This window comes from Chionomys nivalis, chromosome 21 (genome assembly GCF_950005125.1).
Source record: "Chionomys nivalis chromosome 21, mChiNiv1.1, whole genome shotgun sequence".
NCBI classification, from domain to species: Eukaryota; Metazoa; Chordata; class Mammalia; order Rodentia; family Cricetidae; genus Chionomys; species Chionomys nivalis.
This window is the reverse complement of record NC_080106.1, coordinates 10,289,543-10,314,132: the sequence shown is the minus strand read 5'-3', so window position 1 is coordinate 10,314,132 and position 24,590 is coordinate 10,289,543. Positions and strand designations below refer to the sequence as shown.

The 24,590-nt window shown below is 46.3% G+C and overlaps 1 protein-coding gene across 1 annotated transcript in view; it reads left to right on the top strand.

The window, feature by feature from the left end:
• Nucleotides 1–24,590, top strand: part of Cdh13 (cadherin 13) — a 940,941-nt gene that overhangs the window by 912,599 nt on the left and 3,752 nt on the right. Inside the window, exons 12-13 of the mRNA XM_057754115.1 lie at nt 16,730–16,963; nt 18,582–18,803. Of these exons, the coding sequence (XP_057610098.1) occupies nt 16,730–16,963; nt 18,582–18,803 (456 nt within the window). The remainder of the gene's footprint in view (nt 1–16,729; nt 16,964–18,581; nt 18,804–24,590) is intronic.

Below are 24,590 nucleotides of genomic sequence, written 5' to 3'. Positions count from 1 at the left end.
CACTGTGCGGCCTGTTGAACTCTGTGACTCAATTCCCATGTAAACCAAGGAGGCTTACTCCTGCTTTGGGGCATCGCTGTGAGGAAAGAGAAGACACCAAGCCCTTCTGACCCCATAGAAGCCGCAGGCACTTGGCTCGGTATTAGGCGCACCTGCCCAGGGCCGAGACTGATCCTCCTGCACCCTAGAGAAGTCCAGCCAGCAGTGGACTCCCGCCTCACTCTCTTAATCCTAACATCAGATAAGGAAATTCGAAATCTGTAGTCACAGATGTTTCCAGAAGATAGACACGTCCCCAAAGGTGTGAGCAGAAAGCAAGTTGGGATTAATTACTACACAGGACTGTAGTGAGGGATGATCTTATGAACAGAGCCCCGGAGAGTTAGAGACGGAAGGACACGCCCACCTGGCGGAGGCCTTGTGGATCAGAGGAAGTTGTGTGTGAAGGCTGCTTTGACACTTGCTGGAGACTTATCTCCGGCTATTAGGATTATCTGGGGGAAACCAATTTATCTAGCACACTAACAAGAGTCTCAGCTTTATCCAATGTGAACACTTATGTTTATTAATTTTCTACAAATTCAGTTTATTTGATGGAATGAAAGAACAAGGATCTTGTCATTTAATGCCAGGAAGGCTAAATCTCCAAAGCTGATTTCCTGCAGATGGAGAGTCACCCCGGAATTTGTGCCAAAATACAGTGATAAAATGCCGGGCTTCGGGCAGTGCCAGGTAGGATACAGCCTTGCTACAAAACCAGAAAGTTCCAGAAACACCCATACCCTTTGCTTTAAGCGCATCAGAGCTACAGACACAGCCAAGTCAAAGGAACTACACATCAGAGAGAGAGGAGCTGGTCCTAAGTGAAAGGCAGCGGATTTGTGGGTGTGGTTCGGGGTTAGAGTCAGCCAACCCCTCCTCCGACCCCAGGAGAGAGGGAAAGAAACCAGAAACACCTGTAAGAGTCAGATGGCTCCAGAGGGGGGAGGGCACACTGCAAACTTACACTTCACCACCATGACTTCCTTTTCTGCATATTTTTAAGTTTTTATTCATGTGCACGCACACAGGGTTGAATGTGTACGTGAACATATGTGCGGATGATCAAATCTGTACATGAACATATGTGCAGAGGATTGAATGTGTATGTGAACATATTGTGGAGGATCAAATGTGTATGTGAACATATGTGTGATGCCCCCAGAGGCCAGAGAGGGTGCCAGATTGCCTGAAACTGGAGTCATGGAAGGTTTGAGCAGCCTGACGGAGATGCTGCAACTGAACTCAAGTCCTCTGCAAGAGCAACAAGCGCTCTTAGCTATTGAGCGGTCTCTCTCCAGCCGCCATCTCTGTGGACTTTCTAAGCCTCCTGTGGTCTTACAGGAAACACAAGATGAACTAGAGGAGACCAACTAGCTTCTCATTTAAGCATAGCACCAGAGGATGCTAGATTTGACCACAACTAGTTAGACTAGAGACAACTAGTTAGACTTGAAGCCAAGCCTGACCCAGCTTCCTCTCCAACCCAGAAGGGAAAACGGGGCCTCATTCTGTCTGGGGAAAGTTCACAGCAGGAAAGAGCCAATTCACTTCTATACATAATGTTCAACTCATAATGTAAAACACTGGTTCTCAACCTGTGGGTCACACCCCTTTGGTAGTCCAAAGACCCTTTCACAGGGATTACCTGAGACCATCGGAAAACATATTTACATTACAATTCATAACAGGAACAAAATTGCAGTTATGATGTAGCAATGAGAATAATTTTATAGTTGGGGGTCAACACAATATGAGGAACTCTGTTAAAGGGTCGCAGCAGCATCAGGAAGGTTGAGAAGCACTGCTCTAAGACATCACTGAACCTGCAGAGAAGGAAAAATGTGTAACTGAACATCTAAGGGAAAAGCAGATTTGTGGGGATTGAGATATTTGAGCCAGCACATTCAAGGACTGGATTAAAACAAGGAACCCTGCACCTGACATTTGGGCTGTATAAGAAATAATCAGAGGATTGTTCCAGATCTGAAGTACACCAACCTCCAGGAACGGATTTAACAGCAGAATGAGGATTTGTGGTGTGTGGTACAAAGTTATAGAAAACACCCAGCAAGAAGCACAGACAGCAAAGAATGAGACATCAGTGAGGTATACTCAGAACTCTCCAGCCATTCTCTCCACACACCTGACGAGAAGCAACTTAGTGGAGAATTAGCTAGAGAGGGTGGTCCGTCATGGCAGGGCACGCGTGGAAGTAGGCAACTCCATGACTGTGGAAGGGAACGGTGACTGCTGGCCTGTATCTCACCATACCGGAAGGCAAAGGGCTCAGGATGGGAAGAGGCTAGAACCCTAAGACAAACCGCCTCCACCCCGCAGAGAGAGCCATTTCCTCCAGCCCCACCCCGCCTTTGAGAGGTTCAACCACCTCCCCAAACACCGCCACAAGCTGGGAGCCAGGTATTCAAACACATGAGCCTTTTGGGGACACTTCACATCCGAACGGTTACAGGGTGTGCACGCAACTAGAGACTCCGGACAGGACACGGTGTTGAACGAGGCAATGGCTGAACACATGATCAGACACTTCCCCAAGCTGATGGAAGACATTGAGAAGTTCAGAGAACCACAGAGAGAATGAACATGAGGGGAACATATTCCAGGGTGTCATAGCCAAGCTGAAGAAGATTAAATACACGGAAAAATGTTCAAAGAATAAAACCACAGCTCCTCGGCGAAGCCCGGCCTTAACATTCTCAGAGCTCTACTTCTCATCCCCCACACACGAAAATAAAAACAGTGTTAGTTAAATTTCTCATTTCTGGGATGAAATACCTTACAGGAACAACAGACGGGGAGAGAGGTTTATTTGGGCTCAAGGGATATAATCTGTCGTGACAAGAAGACACGCTAGCCAGGGAGTGGGGCGTTCACACATCAACAGACACAAATAGACAGACAAATAAGTAATCTACAGCGTTAAGTGACCTGGGAAGAAATCAAATAATCTGAAATGGCCCAATATTTATGAGGGAAAAAAATCCTTGTTGAAATCCTTCCAACTAAGCAAACCTCGGGCCCAGATGGTTGCTGTGTGTTTCCAAACATTTGAGACAGAAGAGGACCAATCTCACAGACACTTCCAGAAAAGACAGAGAAGGGACTCTTAGCAACTGTTTTCATGAGAGCATACTTTCTCTAAAACATGGCAAAATCTCGCAAAAAAAATTAAAATTGCAAACCAATCTCACAAGCATAAAGTTTAAAATCTTTAAAACATTAATGAGCCCAAGAGAAATTATAAAATCATCCTAATTGTGGATTTGAGATGGTTACATATTCATGACTGTAAAGATGGCTCAGCAGTTCAAAGCTCTTGCTGCCCTTACAAAGGACCTCAGTTCTGCTAACAGCACCCAGGTAAGGCGACTCACAAACACCTGTTAATTCCAGCACTAGGGGGAATCTAGCGCCCTCTTCTGGCTTTTAAGGGTATTACATTCAGGTGCAGGGGGTGGTATGGAGAGATGAAGAAAAAAGGGTTATAATTGAGTCATTATTTAAATATATACATATACAACATATAAACAAAATATACATATTATACACACATATACAAACTAGGAAATACCTTTAATTCACAGGAATTGCTACAGCTTTAGCCAAAATCTTGCTCAATGGTGAAATACTAACAGTTTTTCCTTGAGATCAGTCATCTTCAGAGCAACAAGGGGAAAAACAGACACCAGGCTTGAGTGAGAATTCAAAAAAAAAAAAAAAAGAACTCTTATTCATGGAGACTGTCAGTGAATTTAACAAAGTTATCAGAGAAAAGATCGTAGAAAAGTGGTGGAAAGTGAGTTTTTCTTTTTTGAGACAGGAAGTCACCACGCAGCCCTGATTTGCCTGCCTCTGCCTCCGGAGTGCTGGCGTTAAAGGCGTGTGCCACACCATGCCCTGGTGGAAATGGAATTTTTAAGAGCTTCGATGGTAACAGAAATCCAATCAACAATATTTAAATGTAAAGAATATCAGCCAACTTCTCTACAGTGAAGCTCCAAATAACATAAGAGGTTTTTGTGAGGCTAACTGTAAAATTTGGGGGGGAAGCTGTAAAATTAACATCTATGGCCCAAAGAATGGTACATTCAAATCCATCATGATGGTTTAGATGAGTTTACTGGGGGTGACTTACTGAGCAATGGACAGCTACTGGTCTCTCTTCTCTCTCCCTCTCCCTCTGAAATTGTCAATGTCCTCCTTGCCCCCACCTAATCTGAGAAATTGGCACAAAACTGGTTGCAGAGTGCCACCTAGTGTTGAAACTGCTAAGGTGCCCAGAGGCTCACATAACAAGAAAACCTGACACTGGACAGTTCAACGTTTCTTCTCTTAGCAAAGGTTGTGCCGGTCTCTGAGAACACTGTGTAGCTGTGGTGACTATGGTCTGCTTGCTGTCATCCGGCATTCAGATCAGCTAAGCAGTGACTTGCTGGGAGATGCATTCATCTGGATTCGGAGGCCTAACCTCATGTCTACATAAGTGGGAAGGTATACCATGTTTATGGACTGAATGATTTGGGGCTATTGAAACATCAAAGTGTCCTGAGGACTGAGACACAATGCTGACAAAATTCCAGTTCTTGGGGTGGAAAATGTGTGTGTGTGTGTGTGTGTGTGAGTGTGTGTGTGTGTGTTCATTCTGACTACAGAATGAGTATGGCAACTCCAGGAGCTAAATGTCGCAAAGGCAATCCCGAGGATAAATTGAAAGGCGTGTGTTATATGTCTCCAGACCTATTGAGAAATGGTAAAGATTGAAACTGTGTGATATTCGCACAAAGCAATAAACTGACTGATGAAATAGCATTCAGAAAAACAACAAAAATAAAACAGAAAACATTGTATTACTTCTGCATTTCTTCGATCAGATCACCTGGTAGGGGCAATGGAAGGGAGGGCTCAGAGGTTCAGAGCGCACAGCCCAGAATGGTGGAGACGGCATGGTGGGCTTCCACATAGTGGCAGAACCACGTCACAGCCTCTTTACACACACAGCTCAGGAATTCGGGAATGTGGGCCCCAGCCAGAAGTGGTAAGGCCTTCAACAGCTTTAGTGTTCTATTTCAACCCACTAGCAGCCATGTCCCAAAGTTTGCACTACCTCCAAAGGCACAACACAGGCCAGATGTTCAAACACGGGGGCCATGGGGAACATTCCATACTCCAATCAGATCAGCCGCACACACCCTGTCCCTGATTACAACATGGGCACTAAAGATAGTCAAGAGGGGAGAAAGCAGGATCTCTTCAGTAAAAAGTGCTGGGTTAGATTAATACATCCCCTCACTTTCTTAAACCACAGACAAGAATCAAGTCTAAATATGAAAGTGAAATAATCTATCTTTGATAAAAATTTATGAGAACATCCATGTCTTCAGTGTAAGAAAAAAAGGTGAGAAATATTAACTACAAGAGAAGATAGATCAGAGACAGGAAAATGGGTCACTGGGCAGAGGTGCTTGCCACGAAGCTGGACCTGAGTTCCATGCCAAGACCTAAGTGGTAGAAGGAGAGAAGCAGGCCAGGCAGTGGTGGCACACACCTTTAATCCCAGCACTCGGGAGGCAGAGGCAGGTGAATCCCTGTGAGTTCAAGGTCACCCTGGTCTACAAGAGCTAATTCCAGGACAGCTAGAACTGTTACACAGGGAAACCCTGTCTCAAAAAAAAAAAAAAAAAAAAAAGGAGAGAAGCAACTCCTGCAGTGCTCCTCTGACCTATAGGCCACTGTAGCATGCACACATATGTATGCATGCCCATGCGTGTGCGCACACACACATATAACTACATAAAGGTTAAAAAGAGAAAATAGAGATCATGCGCATAAAAATTAACTTTGCTTCATTCTGTGACACCATTAAGCAAGCAGAAAGGTGGTCCACACAGGTGATCATAACGTAAAGCGGTCCTGCGGTGTGTCAACAGAGACAGTAGAGCACGGCTGCTTGCCAGCAACATGTGCCTGTCAGTTAGCCAAGGTTACGCAAGTAAGATGCCACAAGTATACATTACAGCACAATTGAATAGAGGGCATACAGGGAACTGTGATACAAACACACACAGCATAGACACAAAGTATCTGAAGTGAGATAATAGAAAAAAACGAGTATTAGCCAGATGGTAGAGCAAGCAGAGCTCCAACAGCTCCCAAGCGTGAATTGATACAACCACTCTGAACAAACTCTCACTTAACTGGACTTGGCTACACTGTGGTTGGACATTACATGGGGGTAATGTTCCTACAAAGCACCGGTGTCGGGATGTGGAGGCTATCCCAAGGCAAGGCAGTCAAAAGGTTCACTGAAGTACAACTGGGAAGACCCGAGTTCAGATCCCTGGAAAGCACACAGAGCCAAGCAGATCTGGTGGCCACCTGTCACCTCCACTCAAGAGGTTGTGGACAGGGGAAGAAGCCAGCTAGACATGAATTCTAGGTATTGTGCAAGACCCTGCCTCAGTAAAGTGGAGAGAAATCAAGGGAGACCCCATAAGCTTCAGGCTTACACATAACACACACACACACGCATAACAAACATACACACATCCCAAGAAGATAGAAAATATTCCCACACTTCTAAGAGACAAACAAATGATGCCTCCTTCACACAAAGGAGTGTGTAAAAAACAGTAAGTGAATGGCCCATACCTATTCACAGAAACAGAATGAGCCTCACAAGCACAGCATTGAGCAGAAGATTGCACAGGAAAAGCACCATGAGCTTCGCGGTTCAATCTAGATCAAAATGGCAGGCAGGCGAAGCTAACCACATCACATGACAAACTGCATGATTGTATTGGGTGGGTGGGAACATTCTTCCAGTTTCTATTTGCAATGCATGAGCTGCGCTGCTTCCATGGGAACCTTAAAAATGCAGGATGAAGGCTGGGGAGATGGCCTGATGGTGAAAGTGTTTGCTGCCAAGCAATCAGCCTGGAGTTTGGATCCCCAGAATCCATGTAATGCCAAGCGGGGTTGGTGACCTGCCTGCAATCCCACCTTTGAAGGCAGAGAGAAAAATCCCTGAGCCAACTGGCTAGCAAGACTAGTCATATCAGGCGGTTCTGGGTTTGACTAAGAGACCCTGCCTCAAAGAATGAGGTGAAAGAGTGGTTGAGGAAGATTCCTGGTATCAACCTTGGGCCCATATAAACATATGCGCACACATGCAAATGTGTATAGGTATGAGGAGAAGCAGAGAAATGCATGGTGACAGAACAAAGACATAGTCAGCTGGGGTGCTTTAACCACACACACTTTCTCTAAGAACCACCTTGCCCTAGTCTCCTAGTATCATAGGGTCCAAGGACGGCCAGTTCTTGTCATCTGATGGTCCTGCTCTGCAGAAAAGGATAGAGGAATTTCTGCAGAGAGAATGGAGAGGAGGCCCTTTGCAGTTCAATGCACTCCACATAACTCTGCTTCTCCACATCAGAATGGCTACGGCAGAACTAAGTGTTCCTCTTAGGTACCTCTTAATGGCTAGAATGTGGGGAAGGGAGATATGTGCACGTGAGTGCAGGTACCTGTGGTAACCAGCAGAGGGCACCAGATTCCCTGGAGCCACAGTCACCTAGCACAGGTGTTGGGAACTGAACGCAGGTCCTCCAGAAGAGCAGCAAACACCACTAACCACTGGGCCACCTCTCTAGGCCGTTACCCATTTTAATGAGCTACAAATTACCTAAGCATATCATTACCATGTAACTGAAATGCTTTTATTTTGCTAAGCCAGACCTTTCATATTGGCAAGGATTTTGTCTTCAGAGATGAACATTGTTGCTTAGTTTTTATGACCCAGACTTTCTAAAAAAGTTCAGATGGTGCCTTCAGAGTACAGAGACACCAGGGAAAGACTTTGACAAGCTCAGAGTCGCTGCCCTGTCTTAGGAAGGGATGAATAACAATTGCAAAGGAAAATACTAAGCTGGAGAGGGAGCATTCAGGACCGAATCAAATGCAGTCCTCTGGGGGGATGGGCCACTGACTGGCCAGAGCAGTTGCAGTGAGCCAAGGGACCATCCTGTCCACCCTCCCAGAGCTCAGAGTATAGGTATGCACACTGCCATGCTTGGCTTTTCACATAGGTTCGGAGATATGAACTCGGGTCCTCATGTTTGTGTGGCAAGCACTTCAATGGATCCATCTCCCTGGCCCCAGGGCAGGCGTTTTACTTCAACAGACTATGTAGAGAACGTGAAAAGAAAATAGCCCACTTAAGAAGTCCTCATTGCCTCTGGAGTCTTTAGTCACCAAAAATGTCCCGTTTTCCATCTGGGGGAATACTAAATCCATGATCATGCCTCATGACTCAGCAATTTGAGCCCATATATAAAGGATGGGGTGCAGGTTACTATGCTGGCTATTTTTATCTCAACTTGACACAAGCTAGAGTCATCTGAGAGGAGGGGACCTCAATTGGGAGGCTGCCTCCATGATATCTAATGTAGGACACTTTCTTAATTAGTGAATGATGAAGGAGGGTCCAATCCATTGTAGGCGATGCCACCCCTGGGCTTGTGACTCTGGGTTCTATAAAGAAAGCAGGCTAAGCAAGCACCCCTTCGTGGCCTCTGCATCAGCTCCTGCCTCCAGGGTCCTGCCCTGCTGGAGTTCCTGCCCTCGCTGCTATTGATGATGAGCTGTTATATGGGACAGTATGTGAAATTAACCCTTTCCTCCCCAACTTGATTTTGGTCATGGTTTCCATCACAGCAATAGTAACCCTAACGAAGACAGTTACCGAGAAGACAAACCAAGATGGGGTGTCTAACAACTGTAAAATTAAAGTGTTAATTGACCAAAATAATGGGTTTGTTGTTGTTGTTTGTTTTGTTTTGTTTTTTAAGACAGGGTTTCTCTGTGGTTTTGGAGCCTGTCCTGGAACTAGCTCTTGTAGACCAGGCTGGTCTCGAACTCACAGAGATCCGCCTGCCTCTGCCTCCCGAGTGCTGGGATTAAAGGCGTGCGCCACCACCGCCCGGCTAAAATAATGGTTTTTCATAGACTCTTGATATACCACATCCCAGTCTGCCCTTCACCACAGTCCCCGTGTGACGGATGCTCTGAAGAGGACGCTGGCTCCAAAGTGAAATATATACAGTGTGTTTAGGCGGACTAAAGGAAAGGCTACTGACCAGCCCTAGTGTGACATGGTCTCTGAGCTATGAACAAGAGCCCGAATCACAGATAAGAGGGGAATTAACAGGCCTTGATCTGCCGCCCTGTCATTTTAGATCAGCCTAAGACAGTGTGAGGGCAGGGAAGATTATTCAGATTGATTCTGCTTAGAAGAAGCTAGTTTGGATAAAATCAGGTTACAGTGGCACCCCAATTAAGCCAGCTTAACACCCCTCATTGCGGCTGTTGTAGAAAGCAGGGGAGAAGAGTAAACATCAGACGTGGCCATCAGCTCTCCTGCTGTCACATACAGTGAAATATCAATCAAGTTGGAATTGCTGGAATTTTGTCACTGAGAAAATTACTCAGTCAAATGACTCTTGAGATCAGGGGTGGGGGGATAGAGAAGGAGTGGCTGGAGCTGCTGTGTGGAGCTAGCTCTCCCCTCCAGCTCCTCGGGATCTTAGCAGTGTGACTGCATCCTTGAGATTGAAGGTCTCTCCGCCTGTTTTCCCATCTGCATCATGAAGCCAAATGCTGCTGGCCTGCTGGGTTGTCATAACAAGACAGAAATCAGAGACGGGGGGGATGGCTCGGTTGCTAGAGTGCTTGTAGTACAAGCACAAAGGACATAGATTTGGTCCCCAGCACCCGTGTGACCAGTGACCAAGGACCAGTGACTAGGACAACTTACGACTTCCCGGCACTTCTTGGAGCTACTAGCTTCTGGGTTCTGTGATCCTGACATTCTGAAGTATACACAAGAGATATATACGCTTGTGAGTGTGTCTATGTGTGCATGCATGCCTGGTCTGGCCTTGAATTTGCTTTGTAGCTGAGGATAACCTTGAACCTCTGATCCTACTGTCTCCACCTCCTGAGTGCTGGGATTACAGATATGCACTCCACACATGGTTTTGTTCTATGTATATGAAACCAGCCCAATTACCCCAGGACCCTGTTCATCTAAGGGAGCTGCATTTGGGGTCTCATGAACTTAGGATACTACCCCCATGTACAAATCTGGTTCCCTGGATGCAGATGTTGACAGCAGGCTTGTTTGTAACGGGCAAAAATTGAAAATGCCCATTAGCAATGAACACATGGACAACGCATGATCTATCCATATACTGGGGTGTGATTTAGCCATCAAAAAAGAGCAAAGGGCTGAGACAGGCTTCAACATAGATGAGCCTCAAAAATACATTAAGCAAAAGAAGACTCGAAAAGGTCACATACTGGAGGTGGACAAATGGTTAGTAGTCAAGAGTATCAGCTGCTCTTGCAAGAGGACCTGTTTTAAATTCTCAGTACCCACACGGCAGCTCACAACCCACAAACTCTAGTTCAGTGGATCTGATGCCCCCTTTTGGCCTCCACAGACACTGTATACAGTGGTTCACAGACAGACACGGAGGTTTAAAAAAACTTATGAAATAAATTTCTGCATATTCTGTTTATATGAAATGTCTAGAACAGTCCATAACAGTAGAAAGTAGATTAGCAATTGTCCAGGGCCAGCAGTTCAGTAGAGAGTTAGTGACAAGAGTCACTTCTTGAGAATGAAAATCTCTAGGATCGGAAGGGGTGCTGGTTACATGACTATAAATTTACTAGAAAATCAATTTGTTGTAAAAATAAGTGAAGGCTGAGAGAAAAGGGAGCCGTGCAGAACTGGAAAAACTATCTTTAATTCCTGCATAACTTTTGAATCCGGCATTTCCTTTCTGGTTATTATAGCCCTCACAGTTATTGTAAAGAAAATTAGAAGCAGAGGAAGGTATTATTTTAATGTTCATTACCTGAGGAGATAATTGCCACTTGGATATTAATATATTCCCTTCTGATCTTTCTCCGGCCATACATACCTTTTTAAATTAGGTTCATGCTATGTTTTCAGCTGTGTGTCTCATCTATGAGACATAAAACTTAGACGTGCTCAAAGTAATGGAACTTACCAAAATTTAAAAAAAAAAAAGGCCTGGTGTTTGGGAAGTGAAAAAAATCCTCTTTTGCTAACATAATGAATAAAACAAAATGCATGAGGTCTTTTAAGATCTGGGGGTGCTGCTCAGTGATGAAGCATTTGTCTAGCCACAAAGGGTACACCTTGGGTTCCATCCTCACTACCAAAAAGAAAAAGAGACTTGCTGGGCACAGTTACACACTACTGCAATCCCAGCACCTGGGAGACAGAGGCAGTAGGATCTGTAGGCCAAGTCCAGGCGTGGCTATAAAGTGAGTTCAAAGCCAGCTTGTGCCAAGGGAGACCCTTCTCAAAAGGAAGGAGAGGAAGAAGAGGAATGGAGGAAGTACGGGAAGGAAGGGGGGAGGGAGGGAACCTGTGCCTGTCTCTCAATACAGCACACCACCCTGCTTTCCCCACCCCCATCCCTCTCCTGCTGGAAGATAAGGCCTCTTCTTTGGGGATTAGCTTCCCCAAATCATGGAGCAGGTATTTTTGTTTGATTTCATAGTTGAAATGAGATCCTATAAAAATCACATGATAAATGGTCTGATATAGAAAGTAATGGATGACTCTGAGCATAGCTGACACATGACCCAGAATCCCAAGGAAACCAGACCCAGTTTCCGTCTCCCTAGGCTCTCTAAGCAAATACTGGCCCTGCACAGAACTCACACCCCGCTGTTATTTCTAGGGAACATGTACAGACTTGAAAGTCTTTCATAGCTGCAAAAGAGCACCACCTGATGGACGATACTAGTAAAGGAGTCTGTTCATTACCCACGATAACCACTAGGCTTGGCCTTGGTGCCAGTCCCGACCCTGCATGCTGGCCAGCTACAGGAAAAACACTGTGGCACGGTCTGGGTCCCTAGTATGTTGTCAGCTCAGTTAACCAGTGGGAACAGAAAGTAAAAATCTCAAGTGTGTTTAGAATGACTTAGTCAAATGCCACTATTGCTTTTTTAAAAAATGATTTGGAGACTGGAGAGGCAGCCCAACAGTTGAGAACTCTAGCTACTCTTGAAGAGAAAGGGAGTTCAATTACCAGCACCCACAGGTGGTGGCTCACAACCACCTGTAACTCCAGCTTCTGATCTGCTGCCCTCTTCTGGCTTGGGTGGGCACTGCCTTCATATATGCATACATATACTCATATACAGACTCGCACATACACATAAGCAAAAATAAAATAAGCAATACCGATAATGGTTTCACTCACAAGAGGGACCCAAAATACTCAGATTCATAAGGACAGAATGTGGGGTGGAGCTGCCAGGATCTGGAGAGGGTAGCGGGTCTACCACTCACTTGCCAGCAGAGGTGCAGTAAGGAAAGGGGAAGAGGCTCTAATGGCAGAGGAGCCTGACGCATGGCAGCGTGGATGCTCCCAGTGCCACTGAGCTGTACACAAAAGCAGTGAGTGTAAGTACACTGTAACACAATAGCTCAAAATAATATCTAAATGATAAGAACAATAATCAGCATCTGCAGAGATGACTCAGTAGCTAAGAGTAATGGCTGCTCTTCCAGAGGACCAGAGTCCCATTCCCAGCATCCACATGGAAACTCACAACCTGTAACTCCAATTCTAAGGATTCCAATGCTCTCCCCCTCTGGCTTCTGTGTACCTGTACATATGTGCATATATCCACACATAAATAAATAAACATTTTGATAAGCCCAGATCATAGTTTACAGATTTTTGTTTGATTTCCTAGTGGAAATGGGATCCTGTTAAAAAAAAATCAAACTACATAATAAATATTCTGACATAGGAAGTAAGGATAAAGCCGGGCATAGTGCCACATGCCTGTAATTCCAGCACTCGGGGGTTGAGGCAGGAAGATCACGAGTTCGAAGCCAACTTGAGCTGTGTAATAAGTTTCATGCTAATCTGGAATACAGAGTAAGCCCTTCTCAAAAGAACAAAACACTATTTAATTAATTAGTTGTTTAATTAACCAAATTTAAACATAAAGGACAGTAGTTTATCCAGAGGGGACACTGTGCACAAATGGGACCTAAACTCAGCAGCCCATGCTGAGCTCTCTGCTCGGCATTTCCATCCTCTGCAGAACCCTCCACGTATCTACACTGCTCAGTGTGAACGCAGCCATGAGCCTCTGGAATGAGGGTCAGTGACCTTCACTGGGTTTCCTACCACCACGGTGAGGACCGGAATGGCTCATATCTCACAGGTCCTTCTAGCTTCCCAATCAATCCCAAAGCCCCTACACACCCAGCCAGAGCCCCACGCCACATTCAGGGCTGGGACTTCCTCAGACCTTTCTGGAGAACATAGCCATGGACCTCCTCCATGAGAGCAGAGCTGTCAATCACAGTCTATCCTGAGGGAGTGGTTGGCTGCCCTCTAGTCTTCTGTAGGTGCATCCAGGAGTCTAGGCTCATGGCTGGTCTCCCATACACCTATCCTGGGTAACCGGCATGTTAGTATGCCATACATGTATTCTGGGCAGATGACTGAATCTGGGGCTTTTTCGATTAAAATGGGAAGTCCATGAAAAAGAGGCACTGTCCTAACCAAGCTTGAGTTCTTAGATTTCACTCAGAACTGTCTCATGGGAAGTGGGGGGCTGCTGAAGAGAAAGAGAAGAAAATGACGGGCTAAAATACTCAGAAGCCCCAGGGCTTTCAGTTATTCCTGGAGCCAAACAGCCTTGGCAAGAGCATCGCACCTGAATATCTCTGGACTTTGGAGTAACTTCTCTCCTCCTCAGGCATAACTAGGGAAGCAAGTGTCAAGGTGGCTTAAGAGGCAAAGGCACTCTGCCTTTGCCATGCAAACCTGACCGCCTGACTTCAGTCCCCAGAAACCACAGTGGAAAGAGAATCAACTCTTAAAAACTGTCCTCTGACCTCCACATAGGTGCCGTAACTCCAGTGCAGGTACACATACACACACACACACACGTGTGTACACACATGCACACACACACACAATGATAGAGAAAACACAGTGAATTTAAAATAACTTGAATGAGGAGAGCAGGATAGAGCCGAAAGGGTTTTGGCTCACCCAGTCTTTTCTTCTCACCCAAAGAAACAAGCTCCTTCTACTGACTGAGAAAAAGACATCGCCAGCTGGCTGGGCAATGACACATGGGAAACCGAAGACAGTCCTGTAATTAAGTTCACAAGAGGCCAATTCTTCTGGCCATATTTCAGACACCCGTAATGCCTTCTCATCCATTCTACCCAAACGACATTACTTCATAATATATTCAGAGCGGGGGGAGGGGGAATATATAAAATGGATTCTTCTGAGATATTCAATTAGTTCAATAAAAGGAGAAAAATAATTTTTCAACAAAGAGATTTGGCCAAATGGCTGGCACTGACAATGAGAAACTGGCGGTGGCGTAACTATGCATTTCTTTGGAGCTGTTGTTCAAGCAGAAGTTAGCGCCGTGCCCAGTTCGGAAGAGCCCTCCATGATTAATCCCGCATGCTCCTTTTCCACGCGCATCTCAATGTTCATTCTGCATCCGTCTTTGGGTGTTGATGCATTTCCATTCCCTGCGGTCCAGGAAGGGCTCTCTTCTCATTGCTCAGAGCTCCTTCTTCATCTCCCTTCGAGCTGATTTCTCCCCGACTAACGAAAAACGAAACAAAACAAAGCAAGACATGCCCAGAACATCCTCCTTGTGAAATCCCACTGCTTTTTTTTCCTATTTACTTTTTGATTTGAGAATTCATTTTGATTTTGGTTTCTTTTTCTAATGGACGGGGACTATGGAAGCAGGGCTCACTCTGTAGCCCAGGCAAGTCTCAGATTCATCACTGCAGGCTAGTTTTATGTCAATCAGACACATGCTAGAGTCATCTGAGAGGTGGGACTCTCTCTGGAGAAAATGCCCCCACCAGACTGGCCTGGGGTGAGCCTGGGTGCATTTTTTGATTGATGATTGATGGGAAATGGATCAGCCCTTTGTAGGTGTGGCCACCCCTGGACAGGTGGCCCTGGGTGCTGTAAGAAAGCAGGCTGGGGAAGCCTTAAGGAGCAAGCCAGGAAGCAGTATTCCTCTAGCGCCTCTGCCTCAGCTCCTGCCTTCAGGGTCCAGCCCTAACTTCCCTCAACGATGGACTATAAGATGAAATAACCCTTTCCTCCCCACGTTGATTTTGGCCATGGTGTTTTATCACAGTAATAAAAACCCTGATCCTCCTGCCTCAGCCTCCCGATCATTTTCTTTCCTCTCAGTTCATCTCCCCTATGTTTTCTCCAAAGCCATCATCTGTCTTTAAGGTTCAGGATCCTTATGGTCAGGGTCAGCCCTCTAGCATTCTAATTTTCCAGGAAGTCTTCTAAGAGCTCCAGCGGTACTCCTGAGCCCTGCATTTCTGCGGTGTATGGAGTTTCAGGGACCAGCAGCCCAATCAGATCTGGACCTGTGGCCCCTCAGCAGCCTTTGCTCTTCCTCTGATGGCCTCACTTGAGCCCCCATTCACCAAGATAAAGTATTTTCCCTGTGCAAACTGCCCAGATCATGCCCCTCTTAATCCGCTGTGGAGACTCCCTGCCGACAGCACCCCAGCATCTCCTATCCAGACAAACTTGTTTTCTAACAATGAGTCAGGTCAGGTTGCTCCACAGCTCCCTTTAGGAAAAAAAAATTATCTTTATGCATATGTTTTTTTTTTAACCTGCATATACCTCTATACATCATATGCATTCAGTACCCAAAGAGACCAGAAGAGGGTGATGGATCCCTTGGAAACAGAGTTATAGATAAAGTTGTAAGCCACCATATGGGTGCTGGGAATAGATCCTGGGTCTTCTGGAAGAGCAGCCAGTACTCTTAACCACTGAGCCATCTCTTCAGCCCCACAACTCCCTTTTAAAACCTCTGCTGGTAAACAGGGGAGATGGTTGAGAAGTTAAAAGCACTTGCTGCCAAGTCTGATGATCTGAATCCAGTGCCTGTGACCCACAGGGAGAGAAGGAAAGAACTGATTTCCCCAAGTAGTCCACTGACCTGCACAAACGCGCGCACACACACACACACAGACATGCAAACATACAGTGTAATAAAAAAAATTTAAATAATTGTGTCAAGCCATCATCATTTGGAGACCATCAGTAATGTACTATGATTTAAGAAGTACATCTGATCTTTATGGAAATAGAGGGGATCTACATGCTTACAACTTGTGGCCTACAAATTTGCTCTAACTTTTCTAAGTAACCACTGGAAACCAAGTTTGGTGACACACATCTATAATACCAGTACTCGAAGATTGTCACTTGGAGGCCAAACTAAGCTACCAAGCAAGACACTATCTCTGGTACCCACAGGCTGAGTGGAGATGTGACTCAGTTGCAAAGCACTCGCCTTGCATGTGTGGCTAGTCACACATGATTCCTGCACTCAGGAAGCTGAGGCAGGAGGATCACAGGTTCAAGGACAGTTCAGGCAAAACTGTCATCTTTTACTGTCAACCCAGTTGAAACTGTTACTAGATAAAATACAAAATGCACCAGGTATCGATCACAGAAAGCTCCTTGGTAGCCAACCTCCTGCTACACCCACAGCTCACTAATGTCACCTTTTCCCACAGGCAACCCTCCTGCCACGGGCACTGGGACTCTGCTGATAACCCTGGAGGACGTGAACGACAATGCTCCCTTCATTTACCCAACGGTGGCTGAAGTCTGTGATGATGCCAAAAACCTCAGTGTGGTCATTTTGGGAGCGTCAGACAAGGACCTTCACCCCAATACAGACCCCTTCAAATTCGAGATTCATAAACAGACAGTCCCTGATAAAGTCTGGAAGATCTCCAAAATCAACAGTAAGTCAGCAACTACAAACGGCCAGCCTTTGTTCCTTCAGCTTTGAACTTCTGTTCTCCTTCCTCAAAGATGTTCCCTGTCCCACACAGGGATGCCCATGGGATTTCTGGGTGTGTGTGTGTGTGTGTGTGTGTGCGTGTGTATGCACGTGTATGTGTAAAGTGTTGTAATTTTTGACCAGGGTGAGAAAACCATCTGTAGAAATATTGAATGTCAGTTTCTTACCAGCGCAAGCATGGCTGTTCTGCCTTCTGTTTTCTTCTTTCCCTCTTCACCTTATGTAACAAACCCTCACTCTAGTGACTACTGTGCCCCAGCATTCCCTGGACCAATACTCCCTACATTTTAGTAGAGTGTCCAGTTAGAAGCCGGTTCTTTGCCCTTCCTCTTCTCTTTTTGCTTTAAACGGCACAGGAGTAGACAGACAGATAGATACTCACAGGACTGGAGAAATGGTTCAGTGATTAAAAGTACTTCCTCCTCTTGCAGAGGACCCCGGTTCTGTTCCCAGCACCCACATCAGGTGGCTCACAACTACCTCTAACTCCAGCTCAAGGGATTTGACCCCCTCTTGAACTCTGAGAGCACCTGCACACACATACATATAAATAAAAACAAAGTCTTGAGAGCTTGAAAAATGCTCTTGCCATGTAACACAAGTCAACCTGAAACTTGTGACAATCCTCCTGCCTCAACCTCTCTGGGGATTACAGGCATGCATCACAACAGTCAACTCCCATGCATTCTTTCTTTGCCACTGACTTGTGCTGGGCATAGGCCAGGAGCCCAGTCTCGGCCTTGTCCAGCTGGGGCTTCCTGCTTCCCAGGGCTCTCCTGGCTCCATTGTCCCATCGATGAGAGCTGTGTTCCGGACACTCAGCAGCACACTGCAAGAAACTTACTGGCCCCTCACTCCCGTTAGGGGCTGATGAGCAGAGCACAGTGTCGTAGGGGTTTGTAAAAGGCCCCCTGTGCTCCACTGCTTGCTGCAGACCTCCTACTACTTGACTCGGTCTCACTGATCTTGGCTTTCATCATCGGCTTTAGCACTATTGCCCTGTGTCCCCCTCTCACGATGACTGTCACAAGCAATCTCTCTTTCTCCCTGCCCTCCTGCATGGGTGGGGAGAATGGAAAACATGACCCAACATTGATTACAGCCTTACTAATTGTGGAGCGCCCTTTATTCCCTCCCCAGCGGGAACTGTGTCCACCCTGTCTCCAGTAATGAACTGATCCTGCTGTGAATGCCACCAGAGTTCGCTTTTGTACCACTGATGGAATGGGGCAGTAACGGGGGGGGGGGGGGGACTGTGTTGTACAATTGAGCATAGAAATTTCCATTTAAGATAGTCAAGATAGAGTCTGTCGTTACAGCACCAAACCACAGAAACTGTCTCCGAGCCACTCATCCCATACAGCCTGTTGCCACCGAGTGTGTGAAATGTGGCTATTGCCACTGAGGAAACAAAATGTTTTACTTGACATTAATCGATTTCATTCAAACACACCTATGACTGTAATGCACCCAATGACTTCTGTGCACACCAAGCCCCAGAACTCACTGTGCTTCCATGGAGGGCTTCTCCTCTCTCACAAGGACTTCCTGTCTTCCAGACACCCATGCCCTTGTGAGCCTTCTTCAGAACCTGAACAAAGCGAACTACAACCTGCCTATCATGGTGACAGATTCAGGGAAGCCGCCCATGGCGAACATCACAGACCTCAGGGTGCAGGTGTGCTCTTGCAAGAACTCCAAAGTGGACTGCAACGCGGCGGGGACCCTGCACCTCAGCCTCGGCTTGCTGCTGCTCCTCCTCTCTCTCCTCAGCTTATCAGGTGAGCCCGCTGAACCCCAGCACGCTCAGGTGTGTGCCCATGAACTTCACCGCGCACCACATGTCTCTTCCGATTGTCTTCCCAAAGAAGTCTGTCCCCCAAATCGTGAGTTGATGTCTGTGTGGTTGAAACTCTCACGTGTAAAAGTGTTCCTGCCAACGTTTAAAGGTATCTGAATGGTCCCCTGCCAGCCAAAGATGTTGAAAGAGGCTCTGCTATTTGGCAAACCAGCCAACGAGCAAAATTTCCCCTAGATGCCACTTGCCTAGAACTAATAAAGATACACCAAAATTGGCCAACTGGTCTTCTCCAGGCCATAGCTATTCCTGTTCTGCCTGGGATGTGAAATGTCCTGCGCAGGCTTATATGGTTGAGCACTTGGTCCCCAGCAGCCGGCATTGTCTGGGGAGGTTGGGGAAAGTTTAAGAGGTAGGACCTATCTAAAAGGAATGGGTTGCTGGTGGGGGAGTGGCCTGAGGGTTACATCCCATTCCTGTTTTCAGGAAGAGCTCTCTGCTAGCTGGTTGACACCTTGTGACAGTGCCTCCTGGCTCTGCTGCCTCAGACTGAGCCCTGGGTGGTAGCTTTCCTGATAGACTGTGTCCCCTGAACAGTAAGCCAGGCAGGGTTCCTTCCCTAAGTTGCTTCTGGGAGGTATTTGGTTCCAGGGAGAAGAAAGGTAACTCATTTGGTTTTGTTTTTTGAGCCAGGATTTCTCTGTGTAGCTTTGGAACCTGTCTTGGAACTTGCTCTGTGGACCAGATTGAGCTTGAACTCACAGAGATCCACCTACCTCTGCCTCCAAAGTGCTGGGACTAAACCCCTGAGCAAGGACAAAGAATTGGTGCGCCCTTTGCCTTTAATCAAGGCCTCTGAAAAAGGTAGAGGCAGGCAGATCTCTGTGAGTTTAAGGCCCTCCTAGTCTATGTAGTAACTTCCAGGCCAGTCAGGGCTACACAGAGAGGCCCCATTTCAAAGAAGAAGAAGGAGGGGAGGGGAAGGGAGGGGAGGAGAGGGGAAAGGGAAGGGAGGGGGAAGGGAAGGGAAGGGAGGGGGAAGGAAAGGGAGGAGAGGGGGAAGGGAAGGGAAGGGAAGAAAATACAATGTATAACTCATCTTCCTCCCAGTGGCTAGTAGCAATGATGCAATGACATCGCTTTGAGTAGAGGAATCACTAGGCTAAGACACGAATGAGGGAATGAAGTGAGCGTGTGCTACCAGGCTCTCCTATGTGTGGAATGTTAGTCCAGGTTTGACTTGACAGTTGACCATGTCAGTTTCTGCTGCCCAAAAGGCTCTGGGGCCCTTGGTGGCAGGGTGGGTAGGCCAATGAGTCACACATTTCCACATCTGACATTTGCAGTGTGTGAAGCTCTGCACTGGGCCAGAGTTCTGTGGGTGGAGCTAAGGGGGAAATTCTGACGGTGTGTCACGGGCTGTCTAGACTTGCATCTTCCAAACAGAACGTGTCATTGCCCCCCTCCCACCCACCTCTGATGGCTATGCCATCATCACCCCCACCATCCCATAATCCTCAAGGCTCCCTGTAAGTCCATCAGCTCCACCCCTGCCTCCCTCCCTCAGCTTAGGCTCTTCAGTCTTCACTTGCTGCCATGGTGACCTCATTGCCCTCCTAACTCTGTGCCTATGTGAGAGTTTGAGGGAGCGATGGATGCTCTGAAATCAAGCAGGAGAGGATGAGGAGCTGAGAGTGGCACTAGAGATGGAGGAGTTAGAAGAGACTAAGGATTCATCAGGCTTCATATGAGCTAGAACACCAGAAAGCAAGGACACTGCATATGAACAGTGAGGCAACACAGATGATGGCCCCTTGCTTTGCTAACAGCATCTTAGTCCTGATTTGGAGATCTGAAAAACCTCCTTCATGAGCAGACGCCCTGATGCCTTTGTACATGTGGCTGACTTGCTAATGGACAGCATTAGCCTGTAGGTCAGCCTTGTGTGGTATCAGCCACAGGGATGGGGGTGGCTCCCACACCAGCTGCACGCAGAACATCAAAGGAACTTGTACTACACCTTCCCCCACCCCCCATACCCTGACTCTGCTCCATCTGAAGCCCTAGCACCAGAGGTGTGGCTCAGAAATCCACTCACATCAAAGGCTCAAGGAGTTGCAGGTAATAAACGCACAGGGGAGTCAGAGCCACCGTAGTGAGGGGACTCTTGCCATAGAGGCTCCTGGGCTTCCTGACAACCCTTTGTTCCATCCACATTGCGGACATGTGCTGTCTCCCTGGGTGAATTCTTCAGAAGGAAGGAGGAGGGGAACGAATTTCAGAATACAGAAGTGGCGGTATTTGTGCTGATGACACTATGGAAGTTCAAGTCCGGGTGGGTGTTGGTGAGCCACCATAACAGAGCCTCAAGGAAGGCTCTTACGGTAACAACCTTCCTAAAAGATAGCAAAGAAGTTTATAGAACTAAAAATTATAGACTGATAAACAGGAAGTTCAGTTAAACATCACCAAGACAAAAAAAAAATCCAGGAAACCATGTTGCCCATCTTTAATCCCAGCACTTAGGAGGCAGAGGCAGGTGGATCTCTGTCAGTTCGAGGCCAGCCTGGTCTACAATGTGAGTTCCAAGACAGAGCTGTTACAGAGAGAAACCCTGTCTCAAAAAGAAATCGCCAAGAACAGAATTCAAGACACTAAATTTGGCAAGATTTGGGGGTAGAGGTAGTTCCAAAAAGCATGGACTTTAGAGTCTCACCTCAGCCATGAGACTTAAAAGAATTTGGGGAAAGGGAAGTAATCTGGTAGGGTCTGTTTTATGTCTTATGGCTCAGCTAGTAAAGGTGCTTGCCACCAAGTCTGGTAAGCTGAGTTGGATCCTCCAGACCCACATAGTGGAAAGAGAGAATCAGTTCTAGCAAGCTGATCTGACCTTTGAATGTACATGCATATACACACACAATGTAATTTTAAAAATTTGAGCATGAACTTCAAACTACATCACAGGAGCCAAATCTGGCCTACTGCCTGTATGTGCTTTAATAAAGTTTTATTAGTACACAGCCCCAATCCACTTACTCACATGCTGTCTGTAGCTGCCTGCTATTACCATGGCAAAGGTAAGTATTTCCATTGACTACATGGCCGACAAAGCTGAGAACATTTACTACATGGCCCTTTACAGGTAGTGCTTGCCAGCACCTGCCTTAGAGCATGGTCCATAAAACTTCAACAACTGCAGAAGAGGCCGATACCAGAAAGCACTGGGAGCAAAACTGAGTCCTCTTCCCTCCAAACAATATTCAGAGCCACGTGACCTGGCATCAAAGTTCTGATGTTCGCAGCTTTTCTTTCCCCTGGGCTCTTCTCTGGCCTGATTTTATTTCACTCTGTGGATGAGAAAACTGATGCTCAGAGAGGCCCCCCCAGGCGAGTCAGCGGGGAAGCCAGCATTGACCATAGTGCTGCCTCCTTTATGGAAGTAGATGCCAGACATCTGCGGTTATTATAGAATAGATGGCTTTCTCCGATGGATTGACTGGAAGGCTCTGCACAGCCTTCTCTGGCCTCCTTTTAAAAGGGGAATAAAACTAATAGCATGGAGAGCGATTTAAAAATGTAAATGACATTATCACTGCTGTCAGTTTTACCATCTGAGTTAGATACTGACGGCATTGAAGGGCTGCAAGAATCTTCCATGAGTGCCCTCTCGATGAAGCCAAGTTGCTGCTGCTGCTCCAAACGCAGCTATGCTTTGACATGGACGAATCTCTGCAAAGAGATCTAAAGGAAGGGACTTCCTCAGAAACCTTTATGACTGTGACTTTAGGCTTAATTCACCAGAAATGATAATAAGATTAGGTAAGGATCTTACAAGTTTAAAACAAAAAAAACAAACAAAAAAAAACACCTTAAATCAAGAAGAATCTTGTAAGTTTCAAAATTAAATGACCCTGTGTTTGGGGGAGGCAGGGGGCCCCTTAAGAACAACCTCTGTTACAGTAAAATAAATAAATTAAATAAATAAATAAATAAATAAATAAATAAATAAATAAATAAATAGCTGGGGACTGGAGAAATGGCTCAGAGAAATGGCTCAGTGGTTAAGAGTACTGACTGCTCTTCCAGAGGATCCAGGTTCAACTCCCACATGGCAACTCACAACTGTCTGAAGATCCAGTTGCACACTTTCACACCAATGCACATAAAATAAAGTTAAATAAACCATAAAAAATATTTTTTAAAAAAAAGCTGGAAGAATGGCTCAGTAGGGAAAGTGCTTGACTTGCAAACATGAGATTGAGTTCAGTTCCCCCCAGAACTCACATTTAAAAAGCCAGAACAACTGCGGTCACACACTTGCCATGTTGGGCAGAGGACACAGAAGGATCCCTGGGGTTCAATGGTCGGTTCAGTCTAGACTACTACTGGCCCTCGGCCAGTGAGAGACCCTGTCTCAAAAGGTTAAGATGGGCAAGCATCTGTTTTCTGCCTCTACGCGCTTACTCCTGTATCTAAGGATGAACCTAAAGGAGGCTGGAGAGATGGACTAGTAGTTGAGAGGGCTCAGTGTTCTAGCAGAAAATGGAGCTGGCGGCTCACAACCTCCTGGAACTCCTGCTTTAAGAGATCCAATGCTCCCTTACGGCACTAGTGAGTACACACACAGAGACACACGCACACACATACCAGCTGCACAGTCACGCCATAATCAAGGGAGCTCTCTTTGATGTCGATCCCTCCCTGCAATCCTGGTCTTGCCTTCCCTGCAATCCTGCTTTCCCTAATGATATAGCTTTGCCTTTTTCTAGAATTTCCTAGGGTGCATTTACACCTTGTTCCCTTCTAATGTGATGTGTGTTGTGGACACAGGGAGAATCCTAAATTATAAAAGTCACACAGAAAGGCTGTCCTCCGCCAGGACCCCAGGCAGGCTGTGCAGAGACGCTGTGGTCCTTTAAAGTCATTCAACTTTAGGGACAATGATAGCTGACCCTTGGGGGATTTCTTTGTGCCACACGCATGCAAGCAAAATACTTTACATAAATTATATAGATTACCTCATGGAATCGTCTCAGCAGCCCTAGGAGGTGGGTCATTTACATGATCATCTAAATTGACTTAAAACAGGGATTGGAGACTCTCATTTAAAAACAAAGGGCTAAAGACTAAATTAATGGATTTTTTTTTATTTTGCCAAGTTGTCCCCTAAGGAACAGCTGGTAATGTCTAGAAATATTTTTTCATGATCATGGCTAAGAGGATGCTGCTAGTGGCATCTAGTGGCAAGAGACCAGGGACAGAACTGTATGTCCTCCAGAGCATGAGGCAGATGACACTGCAATGTCCTCCAGAGCATCAGACGGTGACATCTGCTGCAAAGAGATGCCCTACCCCAAATGTCATGAGTGCCAAGGCCGAAAAGCATGATGCTGGCCTTGAGCAGGCATGAGATGTTGGAAACTTGGCAACACCTGGCAGGAGGCATGGTTTTTGTCCATTTAAAAACCTAAAAGGGATTGGGGCTTAGCTCATAAGTGCTTACTGAGCAAGCATGAGGACATAAGTTCAAATTCTGAATACACACACACCCATAAGATGCAAAACACGGTGGTACATGCCATTTTCCCAGTGCTGAGATGTGGGGACAAGAGGGTCCCTGGGGCTTGCTGGTCGGCCAATCTAACCAAATCTGTAAGATCCAGGTCAGTGGAAAAACCCTGACTCAATAAATGAGGAGAAGCATGGTCGAGGACAATAACTGATATTGACCTCTGGCCTCCACACACACATGCAAACATACACATACACA